Source organism: Urocitellus parryii, chromosome 4, assembly GCF_045843805.1.
Source record: "Urocitellus parryii isolate mUroPar1 chromosome 4, mUroPar1.hap1, whole genome shotgun sequence".
In the NCBI taxonomy this organism is placed as follows: Eukaryota; Metazoa; Chordata; class Mammalia; order Rodentia; family Sciuridae; genus Urocitellus; species Urocitellus parryii.
In genome coordinates, this window is record NC_135534.1 from 205,675,287 (window position 1) to 205,687,850 (window position 12,564).

The following is a 12,564-nucleotide window of genomic DNA, read 5'->3' on the forward strand; positions in this document are numbered from 1 at the left end:
TCTCAGCTGCTTCCGCAGCTCTAGGAGGGGAGCATCCTTCACTTAGTCAATCTGCTTTTTTTCTATAATGGTCCAATAAGTGTCCCCCTCCAATTTTGGACATGCCCATAGAGAGCTCACCACCATGTCACCCTCTTAGGGCCCCAATGACACAGAGAACCAAATCATGGGTTAGGTATTAATTTCCTTAGCAACTGGAAGAGATTAAGACCACCACTATTAGGCCCCGGACCTCATGCCCACAGGTCAAAAGCTCCCAAGAGGAATGGAAGGAGCAGTTAACCTGGGGATCCAGAGCCAAGGCCCGGCCTCCGCCAGGCCCCCAACACCTGAGTAGATCAGGACATGCACGGGGCGTTGTGCTTACCAGCTTGAGAGAAAGCTTCCCGTGAAAATTGAAGAGGTGACAGGGAAAAAGAGAGAGAAAACAACACATCAGAACAGGAGGCCCGGCCTGGGTCCACATCACACACCACAGATGCACCCGCCGGCCGCGAGGACGACCTGCGGCGGATCTGTGCAAAGGTTCACAAGAGGGTCTGACCCCAGCAAAGCTTCTCCTAGCTGCTGCAACGCCGGCAGAGAATCTCTGCGACAGTCGGCGTGGTCCCTCAGCCTGGGTCCCGATAGCAAGCTGGTACTTGGGGACATGTAGGGTGATGGGGAAAAAAACAGCCACAGGGCCAACCCCGCCCCACGGCTTTGCCCAGGTCTTATCAAGGCTACACATCGGTCACTCGGTCACTCGAATGGACGTGAACCTTGGCGTTCCGTAAAGGCGTGAAGGGGACTCTGAACTTAGTGAGAGGGAAACAAGGATTAGAAATTGTTCTATGAAATGACCTGCAGGAGCCAGTCCCTGAGTTCTAGAGAGCACAGGGACAATACCAGAGCCCCAGCCACCACCTCCGGCCAGGGGAGGGGTCTTCTGGCCTCCCAGCGCTGTCCCCGTGGACTAGGAAGCCTCGGGAGAATTACTGGGAGTTGCCGAGGGTGCTCCTGACTACGGATCCCTGAGGATCATCAGGCCACGGAAATGCGATCCTGCTGTGCCTGGAGACCGGGGAGGGACAGCGATTACTGGGCCAAAAACAGGTAAAAGGGTGTCACCAAATTGGAAAAAGAACGTGGCTCTGCATTCAAGGTGCGTGGCTGAAAGTGGCCCCTGGAGACTCCAGGGCATGATGTTCCCTCCGTGGCCATCAATCCTACAGGTTGAGGCAACTGGTAGTAGGGCCCCAGAATAATTTGGAGACAAAGTACCAAAGGAGGTGCCCTTTGATTTTAAATGGGCGGTTACTCAGGTTTTTGAAATGCAACCCTTCAGACTGACTGAACGCTGACACTTCTTTGTAAATAGGCAGTCACTTTGATGAGCAAGACAACTTTTGAAGGAAAGAAATAAAAGCCTCTCCAGGCACAGGTGACAGGTGACAGATGACCTCTGTCTGGTGGGGACTAGTGACGCTCACTGCCCAAGCCTCCTGGAGCCTTGGCCCAGATCCGCTCACGGTGACCTGAGCTGGTCACACGCAGACAACACTGAGGGCGCACACGGAGACTTTCCAAACAGCTCTCCCCGAAGCCCTCGGGCGCACGCGGCTTCCCGACTCTGTCTGGCGGAGCTCACTCAAGGCACGGACACTAGGACTGGACGCGCTAGTCGCCCTCAACTCAGCTGCTCCTGTCACTTTTGTTCTTAAGGGTTCCCAAGACAGACTTCTAACCTCAAAACTACATCGTCGTCGGAAGATTACTACCTCCTAAGAAAAAGAGACGGACAGGATCCAACATGGATCCCCGCAGAAACCGGAAATACCCAGTCCCCAGAGTCCACGGGGAAGCGCTGTCGGGACAGGGACCTCCTTTGAAGGATGATCAACTGGTTTTCAGTCTGAATTTGTGAGTCAGCCAATTAGATCCCTCGAAACCAGAGAGCTGACCATCAGCTAGGAGAATGACTTTAAAGGCTTCACCCAGTGCATTGCCAGGCACCTGAACGGCTCAGAAGCTGTCCCTTTCAGGCGACCAAGAGCCTCGGGGCCAGAAGCATCAATAACACATGAGGGAACACAGCGCCGGCAAAGCCCATGTGTTATTGGACAGTCACAGGTACTAACCTCAAGAACAAGGAAAGGGGACAGTGGAAACCGCTCGTGAGCCCGTGTATTTAAGGAAAGTCCTTCCACTAGTGTGTGGCTCACGCTTCGTGGGCTTTTTTCGTCCCAGCTTTACGGCATAAACCCCCGAGGGATCTGTTTGTTAGAAACCCGGCCGTGGGCGACCGAGCCACGGGATGGCCACCTGCCAGAGCACCGCGTCCGCGACCACGCTCTGCGGCTGCGTTTTAATGGGTGAGATTCTGTGGCGAAATCATACCAGGTGACATCTCAGACGGCAGTCACCGTCCCTTTAAAGATTTTGCCAGAACTAGAATAAAAAGGTGGGAACCCAGCGAGGGGAGCCTGCTGCTTTTCCCATGCAAGCTTTTCGGAGGAAGCAGCCGTGGAACGCAGACGATCAGACTCTTCCCCGCCCCGCGCAGGTCTCCTGAGGGGGCACTGCATTTGGTGGTGTGGAAGCATTACAGGTACCCTCGGGTCCCAGCCGAGGTCCTGTCCCTGGGGTTAGTGGCTGTGCCGTGACTGCGTGACCTGCTGCCACAGTGAAACTTACAACATAGTCCCTAGCCTCAAAGGCATACGTGGGTTTCCCTAGCGTCCTCTTCATGAGTTCTTTGTGTAAACAGAGAGACTGAGTCTGCCAGTGACCAGCAAGAAAACAAGATAAAATAAGCAAAATTAAAGTAACCACAAGATTGTTCAACCCACAAACGATTGGTATGGCTTTTCAAAATCTTTTGATCATCCTTGATTTTTTTGATGCTACATTTCCATACAACTAACTCTACAATATGGGGGGGATGCCCATATTTTAGATATAGAAGTCCCTTGCACAGGCCAGGAGAAAAAGTCTTCATTGAAGACCAAAAAAACTACACTTTGTAGATTATAAACCAGGGATTTACGACTCTCTGGCTTCATTTTTCTTTGACTTATGTGAAGATGAGACAATAGTGAAACGTCTGTGGCATACCAATCTTTGAAGATGCTCAGAAAAACAAAATTTTCTTATATAAACGCCAATGGCTTACAACAACAACAAAAAATTCTATCCTGTTTCATCATTCAGAAACAGAACCGGTTATGCTAAGAAACGTCTGCACAAGAGCCATACTCTCTGACAGCTGAATCAGCGATTGAGACCTGAGCCCAAGGACTGCAAAACGGGAGAAATCAAAAGACATTGGAACCACAGATTTGTTACTCTCCTAGGATACTTTTTCTAATGAAATCACCTTTGGTAGGACAGTCTCAAGTTAAAAGAGGAGAATAAATAAAATGACAGAGACTTTGCCACCTCAGTCCTGAGGCTGTGGGTGTCCTTTGGGGACACTGGGCACCTTCTCTGCTGAGATGGTTTTGAAGTCAAATCCATTTCCCAAACTTTAGGTTTACACGTTTTGCCTGAACGTCCTGGTATGTCCTTTTTCTTTTACTTTCTTTCCTTTTCCAGTTTCTGCCTAGAGGAATGAGGGGACAGCAAACATGACCCTCACTAAAAATAGTCTGACCAAAATGAGGAAGGAAAACCATTTCTTTACCAGTGCTTCCAGTGCCTATGTGTGTGGTTTGCCCTCAGGAAAGAAAAAAAACTAACAGACACTTGCTGAGCACAGATGTGAAGAATAAGAAATAAAATTCATTTTGCTGATTATGATAAAAAAAAAAAAAAGAAAGAGGATTTTCCTTTAAGTCATCAAAATAAGCCAGTTTCCCGTTCCACTGTTTGGTTTTTAAGTATGTTTGTTGGTGAAGGCCTCGGAAGTGCAGCCAGGGTGACGTGTCACAAACTCACAGCTTCGTGGCCCAGCTCGCCTCACATGCTAGGAGCGCGGCCACGGGCCCGCCCCGCCTAAGCAGCCCGGGAGCTGCCGATTCCTCAGCCAGCCCCAATAACAGAGCTCGACTCCGTCCGCCATCCACTCCCAGAGCCACACTCACCTTCAACAGTGCCCCTGGACAGCTTCAGGATATCAGATTTCTAGCTCCTCATTTGATATGCGGGGGAACCTTAAAGCCATCTAATTCCAAATTCTGTGCACAAAACCTTGAGATTCTCTCATTAAAAGAACTCTACCTATAAAGAATTGTTGTTTTTGTCCCTTATTATAATAGCTAATAGCCTAGTTATCCATCATATATAGGACTCTACACACACACATATATACTTATGTATCTTAACTTTCTTTTTACAGAGAGTACTTTTGTAGACTCAGAGGAATATGGACTGTCAGGTCAATGGTTAACTACTGTTATTCTCTACAGGTATCCAGCAGATTGATGCAAAATCTGAGCAGGACACTTGCCATCCTGAAGCAGTTTTTCTCCAGAATCTCTTCCTGTGCCCATGTGACCCTCCAGGGGAAAGGCCACAACGCGTCTGCAGGTTCAGTTCAGCTCTCTGCTGGGCCTGCCTTTACCTGCAAGGCCTCCCACTTTGGCTCTGGGGTGACCTCACCATCAGGCACAGTATGGAAAGAAGTGACCCAACGGGAGGTCCCAGGGGAAGGGGAGAGTGAAATCACGTTTGTCCAGTCAAGCCTTCCGTTCCAGCCGAGTTTCAGCTCCCCAGGGACCGGGTCAGAAAACCCTACTGCATTTGTCAGTGCACTAAAGATGGAGGTATGGATATTTCCTTATAAGAGACATTTGGGGAAGCATTGGACTAGACCTACCCTTTGGTTTTATTTGGAGGCCTCCGATTACTTTGATCTCTTTTCATAAGCCAAACGGGAATGTAGGTTGGATTAGCAATCAGGTCCCGAGGCTCGGACACACGAGATCTCAGTCAGAATGGCAGACCTGAGCTTCAGTCAGAGCCTCTGATGCCTCAACCACATTCTGACAGGTTCTCCCCGACCGTGTGGTCATGGAATCTCAGACTCTGCAGGCAGATCCCTGGCTTCAAATCCTGGCTCCACATCTCCCAAATTTCACCTCTTTCTGCCTCAATTTCCTGGACAGCAAAGTAGGCAGATATCATGTCTAGAGGGGTGAAAGGTGAGCCTTCTCAGAGCACCCAGGAGCGCCACTGGCAGCCAGAGAAATGCAGGTCGAGCGAGCGCCCCGACCTGAAGTGCTCCCACCAGAGGCGGCTCAGGCTCCACATTTCCCCCCAGATTTTGAAATATTGCATATTCTAAGACATGACGAGACATCCTGCAGGGGGACCCAAGTCTAAAGCTGAAATTCACGTGTGTTACGCACACATCTCACACATGTAGCCTGAAGGGACGATATTTCTAGGGTGCTTACGGCTTTCTGGGGTGCTGGGGAAGAAACACAGAGCCTCGAGTGGGCCAGGCAAGTGCCCTCCCCCAAAGCCACCAGCCCCTGCACCTGGGTGGTCAGCTTGGAATCTTCACCCGCAGGGCCACGCGGCCACTCAGAAAGCCCCGGAGGTGGAAGCACTGGGTGACTGACTCTGGGTCAGCGCTGCCCGGCCTGTGCTGTGCTGGCCTCCGCACTTAACCGACTGTCATAACTCACTCACATCGCTCACGAAGCCGCTGCTGTGACATTTCCCCTTTGACCCCGAGACACAGCTCCAGAGAAGTGGCTCTGCTCCACGTCAGTTCAGGAATCACTAAGCAAATATTTTCTGACTCCATGGCCACTTCCAATTCCTCATCCCACACGTGGTTAGTTTTAGAAACAGAATGGTTCCCTTTTTTGGTGAAATCAAGGTGAAAATGTAACAACTTAGAGACTGTCAAGGGGAAGTGAGGAAAATCCTTTTGAAATGCACTGGACACAGGAGGTGCTGGGGGGGGCTTTCTCTCTCCCTCTCTCTGTTCTGTCTCCTGCTTTCCTCCTCTTTCTGTGCTTCTCTCCTTCCTCTCACCTTTTTTCTTTTTTCTGTTTTTGTTGTTGTTATGGGAAAACACAACGGATTCATTCACAAACAGAGAAGTCAGGCAGGACACAACGAGCCAGAGACAGTGCGCCAGAGAGACAGGACTCCGACTGGAGTGGAACTTACCCCACGCTTTAGGCTCCTGAAGCAGTGGATTTTGGGTTTGGAGATCATGAACTCGTTGAAGCGATGGGAGAGGGGTTCCTTTTGCTGCTTGGGAGACTGGGGGCCGTTGGGAACAGCAGAGGGTGAGGCAGAGGCGGGGGGAGGAGGGGGAGGCTGATGGGGGGATGTTAAGAGGGACACAAGCTACGTGTGAGAGATGCAGCAGTGACAGAGTAAAACCAGAAAAAGAAGATAAGACACAAAACAAAAATAAACATCAAACGGCATTTGAAATCCAAAGCAAGTCAAACACAAACCATTAAATATTTAGGCCATGGTCCAACAGAAAGCAGGAAGGAATGTCAAATGAAGGACAGGGTGGAAGGGAGAGGGTTAGTCCGTGGCGCGCAGAGGCGAAGCAGAGGCACCGAGGGGAAGCCCAGTGCGCGGCTGGCATGCAAACTACGGCTCTCCATGGTGACTCCAAAACCGGCTTAGGGAGGAAGGGGAGATGTGTCTACACCACCTAAACTAACACAGCTTGATGGGAGGTGATGGGAGGAGATGAAAGGCCTTGATGCCAAGGTCTTTCTAGAATTAAACAGTCCCTCTAAGGTTAGAGCCGTGGAGCCGCTTCCGTCTAAGCTTATGCGGAGGGAAACGCTGTCATGCACCTATGTTACCACACTACGGAAAGAAAATGGAGAATGTTCATGGAGACACATGTTAACGGGGATTCAAAACCCAGTTATTGCCCAGGGCCACAGGTTTAATCAGACGTGCTGCTGATGGTTATAGAGGTGGCGTCCTCACCCCCGCGCAGGTACCCAGCAGCCTCGGGGGGCTAGGAGTGAAAGGGCAAATGCACAGGGACAGGGTCAGTAATCTGTTAGTGTGGATGACACGGTACAAGTGAGAATGCGTCTGAAATAAGACAGCGGGCCATGGCAGCACTACCACCGACAGCAAGGCGGACCGGATCTAAAGTAGCACTCTAGATTTTTCTTTTTTTTTCATTCTGAAACTACAGATTTAATATTTTAATTTTTTTTTAAACCTAAAGTCCAAATCTCCACACTTTATCAAATTCATTCTGCACTGGGTCCAAACCACCAGTACCTTATTTTTCTTGATGAACGGCCATAGCTTTCCTTTGGATTTGCCGCCAAATTTGAGCTCGGGCTTGCCATCTCCTCTGGAATTTGAGAGGCTGTTGTCGGACACGGTGCGTTTCATGGGCTGCGTGTAGTCCTCAAATTCAATGTCTCCGGGGGGCTCAAAGCCCGACTTATAAGCTTCTATTACCAGCTGTGAATCCTGAAATCAAACCACAGGCACATCAGCCGCGCACAACAGTCCACCCGGGAATCCCGGCGCCCTCCTACGGCGGGATCTACAGAAACCGCGCGCTCCATCTCAGACTTCCAGACACTTCTCCACCCTGGAGGAACAAACCGAGTTAAAAACCACACTGTGAAAAGCAGGGGAAAAAAAGAAAGAAAGAAATCCATGGGCCATGATTACGCAACTCCCTTGATAAACAGAGTAACAGAAAAACCTGGTTCTGGCAGAAGCTTTGGAAGCGATTCGGCACGCGCTGGCCAAGGCCGGAAGAGACCCACTCGTTTCTCGGGTCACTGGGTTCAAAGACACTGATCTAGAGCCGGGTGTTCCCTGGTGTAGATGTTTGCCCACTAGAACATGAGCCCTCTTCTGGGTCCTCTCTACTGCATTCCCAGCACCCGAAGGGGTGCTCGGGTTCTTAATGAGATGGGTTCGGCTGGCCATCGCTCTTCTAGCTTATCCTTAAAGTGCAGGTGAGTCGCACTCCCGACGGACTTCCAACCACAGTCACCTGCCTTCTCGGTCCTAAGAGCTGACCGGGCACACTGCCCCCGGACAACAGGCTTCACTGCCTGGCCTCCTGAACAGCAAGAGGTAGCTGTGTGACTAAGTTTGGCTTCTGAGACAGAGGCAGAAGTGCACTGTGTGATCTTAGGAATTCTTCTTAAGGCAGTGGCATGAGCCTGTCTCTGGATTCTGTTTTCTGAAATTTGGATGTGATGGCTGGAGCTCCAGGTGCCATACTGGACCATCAGGTAGAAGGTCACATCATTGTGAGCACAACAGCAAAACTGGGAGCCTTGCATCCTCTGATCCCATCTAAGTAATTATTAAACTGTCTCCTCCAACTGCAACCTCACTTCCTGATAAAGTCCCTGTCCCCTAGTCCGGTGCCGTTTCTTCCTATCATTCTTTCCTACTTCATCTCTCCCCAAATGCTTGTCGGGTTTACGGTTCCACACACGTTCTCACTTACAGCAGCGCCTGGCACTTGTTAGGAATAAACAGAAGGCAGTGGTGGGCTTCAGAGCAAGGAGCACAGGCCCGGGGCGTCTAATGGACGCATTTTGAAAGGGACCTGGGCGAGACCGTAACCACTTTGGGCTCAGGGTTCTTCTCCGTAGGTCACGCTGGGGAGGACAGGCATGGAATGAGGCAGGGGTTCAGTGACACTCAGTGAACCATGTTATAAAAGCACCATGGAGCTGGGCGCAGTGGCCCACACCCACTATAATCCCAGTGATGGAGGAGGCTGAGGAGGAAGGACCCCAAGTTCGAGGCCAGCCTCAGCAACTCGGCAGGACCCGGTCTCAATATAAAACAGGGGCCGAGGGCTGGAGATGTGGCTCAGTGGCCCAGGGCTGGGGATGTGGCTCCGTGGCCGAGCACTTACTGAGCATGTGCAAGGCCCTGGGTCCGTCCCAGCACTCACTAAAAACACGTAGACAGGACCCTTGGATTTAGCAACAAGAATATGAGATATGATTCTTAGTGACACGGTGGAAAAAGAGGCTCCTATAATGGGGGAAAATTCTAGAATCCAGTGGTGGCTCATCATTTCCCAGATAAAACTAAGCAAGGACCACATCACTCAGACAGACTCTGGCAAAGCCGTGGCTGAGGGAAGTCTCCCAGCTCCTAAGAGGAGACCTTAACATCAGGTTCCTTAGATCTTCACCGCTGCCAGACGCCTGTGAGGAGCCAGACCCACACAGAGGGCGTCCACGGTGGAAGGCCATGCTTCCCGGCTCCATCGCGCCCTCACCCCTTGAAAGACCCCCGGACATGACTCCCTGGTGATGACTGAGATGTTCACAGGGTGATCACAGGAAGCCTCATGGAGAGTATGTTTTTTTTTTTTTTTTAATAGATAAAACCATCAAAGAAAGGTTCAGCTTGGGGGACAGTCGCATCACATCTGGGGAAACGCCGTGGCATGTGCAGTTATTTAGGAGCATCGACGACTTTTCCCTGAGAATTCAGCTGCTGTCGTGGAAGGAGGAGGCTCAGACTCACTGTATTAACAAAAGGGAGACGGGGAAGCCCTAAATCACAACAAGACAGAGAAGAAACTCCACCCACCGCCCAGGAGCCCTCTCCCACCGACCGACGGGTCCCAGGTCACTGTTCTTAATGAGAGGATCTTGCCTCCCGGGGAGGCCTAACTGTGTCCCTTGTCACAACTGGGGGACCACCACTGGCATCTGGTGCCAAGTATCCTGACAGCCCCCACAAATGCCACTTACAGATTTTCTCAGCCAAATGACAAGAAAATACTTGGACTTAATCCTGTAACGTCACCACCGTCAATTCACCAATGTGTTTTCTGCAAAAGGGATCAGAGCCTGGACCACGCCACGGAGGGGCCCCCTTGAGAGCTCCCCGGGAGGGCTGCTCTGGGAGAGGCCTGGCCACGAGGAGGTGGCCCTGGCAGATGCAGGGGCCCTGTAAGGGAACCACCGCATGCCACTGTGAACAAAGCCCAAAGCCCGCTGCTTACGCTCTTCTGGTTGATGGCCTCGGCCGCCTTCACTATCCCGTCCAAGCACTTGCCGATGATGGGGATCACCTGCCGGTCCACCTCGGCATACGTCTTCATGGACTCCCCGATCCTCACGATCCGCCTTTCCTCCATCTCTTGGATTTTCTGCAACGTCACAGTGTGTTTAAAAAACCTCGGTCCCTGAAGTTCAGGGAAGTTGTTTGGGGCAACACTGTTACCTAAAATAAATCCTCTAGGGGGAAAGGCCTGGAGGTCACGTGTCCTGTGCCTCTATACTAGCCGGCTGTATACACACCTGATAAGCTGTTAGGCGGCCAAGTGTGTACTTCACACAATTCCATTCCATTTCAGCAAGAGCCCGTCGTGGTAGTTTATTATTAACATCATTTGGTAACACACTTCAAACACCTTCTCCATTTTTTTTTTTTTTTTTTTAGTACTGGGGATTGAACCCAGGGGCACTTATCACTGAGCCACATCCCCAGACCTTTTTTATCTAGAGGCAGGGTGTCACTGAGTTGCTTTGGACCTCACTGAGTTGCGGAGGCTGGCTTTCAACTCGTGATCCTTCTGTCTCAGCCTCCGAGGCGCTAGGATTACAGGTGGGTGCCATGTGCCCGACACGTCTTCTGCATCTTTGATCCCCTATTTTACTCTAGACCAAAACAAGCTCAGCCCGTGGCTGTCTCAGTGTAACACAGGCTGGAGTAGAACTAGTGTCCCTTCCTTCTGCCACCCGGGGTTCTCGTGTGCTGTGGGTGTAGATGCCAACAAGCCATGTGATGTTTTCCTACATCTAGATTTGAAGTCATGAAAGATTCCCCAAATGGAGGAGCATGTACATATCTTTTCTGATGTGTGTGTGTGTGTGTGTGTGTGTGTGTGTGTGTGTGAGAGAGAGAGAGAGAGAGAGAGAGAGAGAGAGAGAGAGAGACGAGGGATGGACCCAGGGCTAAGTGCCTGCTCTGCGAACACTTTCCCACTAAGCCACACCCCGCCTTCTCTCGTCATTTTTGACAACCTAAAGTAGCCACAAGAAAACAACCAAAAGGAAAGAATTGTTACTGATTCAGATCCTACAAGTGTGTGGATGTACGCTGTTTTCATAAGTTGGCATTTTTTGTAGGTAGAATGGTTCTTGTAGCAAAGAACTAAAATGGTCCTTTTAGTTAAGACTGGCACACAAGCACACGCACTCGCGCGTGCACACACACACACACACACACATATACACCAACTGCAGGCACAAAGGGGGTTGGCCAAGGCAACTCATTAGTCTTGAGAGTAATATGACATCTGCTTGCCAGGGGCAGTGGTGCATGCCTATAACCCAAGTGGCTTTGGGGACGTGGAGGGCGAAGGCAGGAGGATCACAAGTTTGAGGCCAGCCTCAGCAACTTAGCAAGGCCTTGAGCAGGCTAGTGAGACTCTATCTCAAAATAAAATTCAAAAAGGGCTGGGAACACGGCTCGGTGGTTAAGCGCCCCTCAGTTCAATTCTGGGCACCCAAATAAATAATTAAAAATAAATCACATCTCGTTCTTTTTGCTAGCCAATGCTTGACCTGTGATTCTAAAAATGACTCACTGGACATGGAATTACAGAGACACTTGGGCCACAGGCGCAGTGGCCCTGATCCCAAGGCGACACGTTTGCACCCAGAGCACGTGTGACGCAGGGGGTCCCGAGGCCCCACCTGGAAGATGCTGGGGATGTGGGTGTGGTAGTACTCGTGCTGCTCCTGGTTGAACTTCTGAAGGCTCGACGAGTAGTCTGCCTTGCTGTCCTCTGCCATCTGGTGACGTATCTGAGCTTGCTGCCGAGCCTGAGGGCCAAAATGAGGACACACACACGTTTATTTATGAAAAAGAAGGAAAAAGACCTTGACCTGCACATGGCAGCCGAAGTCACCCCAAGGGGCTGGATTTCTCAAGTGCTGTTTTTTTTAATCTTGAACATGAATCTACTTTAGGTAAAGAGCGTGCACCCCAGTGTCACAGACCCCAGTCCGTGGCTCACCGTGGCTGGCAGGGGCCGGTTTAACCAGTGCTCCCCCACTATGGTCTGCTTTGGGGCCGGTTCTCGTTTTCAGGCCCCCCGGGATGATTCCTGTGGGAACCTCGGCTCACGTGTGTATATAGACATCAAATGTGCATTTGTTTCAAATTTTGGAGGAGGGGAGCAGGAACCCATACATTAAAGTCCAATTCCCACAGGTTTCATGAACTAAGAAAGCGTGGGAACCTCCGAGACTGTGGACCCGAAAATGCTTCACCCGTTTTCAGTGCCTACGTTCAAGAAGCAATGATAACGCACCTCGTTCTGCTTTCTACGGCTTTTCTTGGGTGGGGGTGTGTGAGTTTGTGTTTTATCATTTTACTTTTCTCCAAAAAAAATTAATAAGACACTTGATAAGTGTGAGCCGGGTGCAGTGCCTCATGCCCCTGGTCCCGGTGACGCGGGGCTGAGCTCAGGAGTTGGAGGTGCCTGGGCAGCACAGGGAGACCCGGGCTCAAAAAACGAACGCACGATGCTAAAAAGAACCCACAAAACCCAACATATACATTGTCACTCTCTTTCAATCCATATTTTGGTTGATCGCATACTTGAAAAGGAAGGGTAGCCGTTTACAA

General features: G+C 50.7%; 1 protein-coding gene across 16 annotated transcripts in view; it reads right to left on the reverse strand.

Annotated features, from left to right (window-relative positions):
• Fnbp1 (formin binding protein 1) overlaps positions 1–12,564 on the reverse strand; it is a 104,823-nt gene that overhangs the window by 18,388 nt on the left and 73,871 nt on the right. For 4 of the 16 annotated variants that reach the window (XM_026386280.2, XM_026386288.2, XM_026386279.2 and 1 more), the window contains 5 exons: positions 11,628–11,756; positions 9,929–10,075; positions 7,204–7,401; positions 6,106–6,288; positions 368–382 (listed from right to left, as the gene is read on the reverse strand). In XM_026386280.2, the coding sequence (XP_026242065.2) occupies positions 368–382; positions 6,106–6,288; positions 7,204–7,401; positions 9,929–10,075; positions 11,628–11,756 (672 nt within the window). The remainder of the gene's footprint in view (positions 1–367; positions 383–6,105; positions 6,289–7,203; positions 7,402–9,928; positions 10,076–11,627; positions 11,757–12,564) is intronic. The other 12 variants (XM_026386284.2, XM_026386283.2, XM_077797155.1 and 9 more) reach the window with 6 other exon arrangements.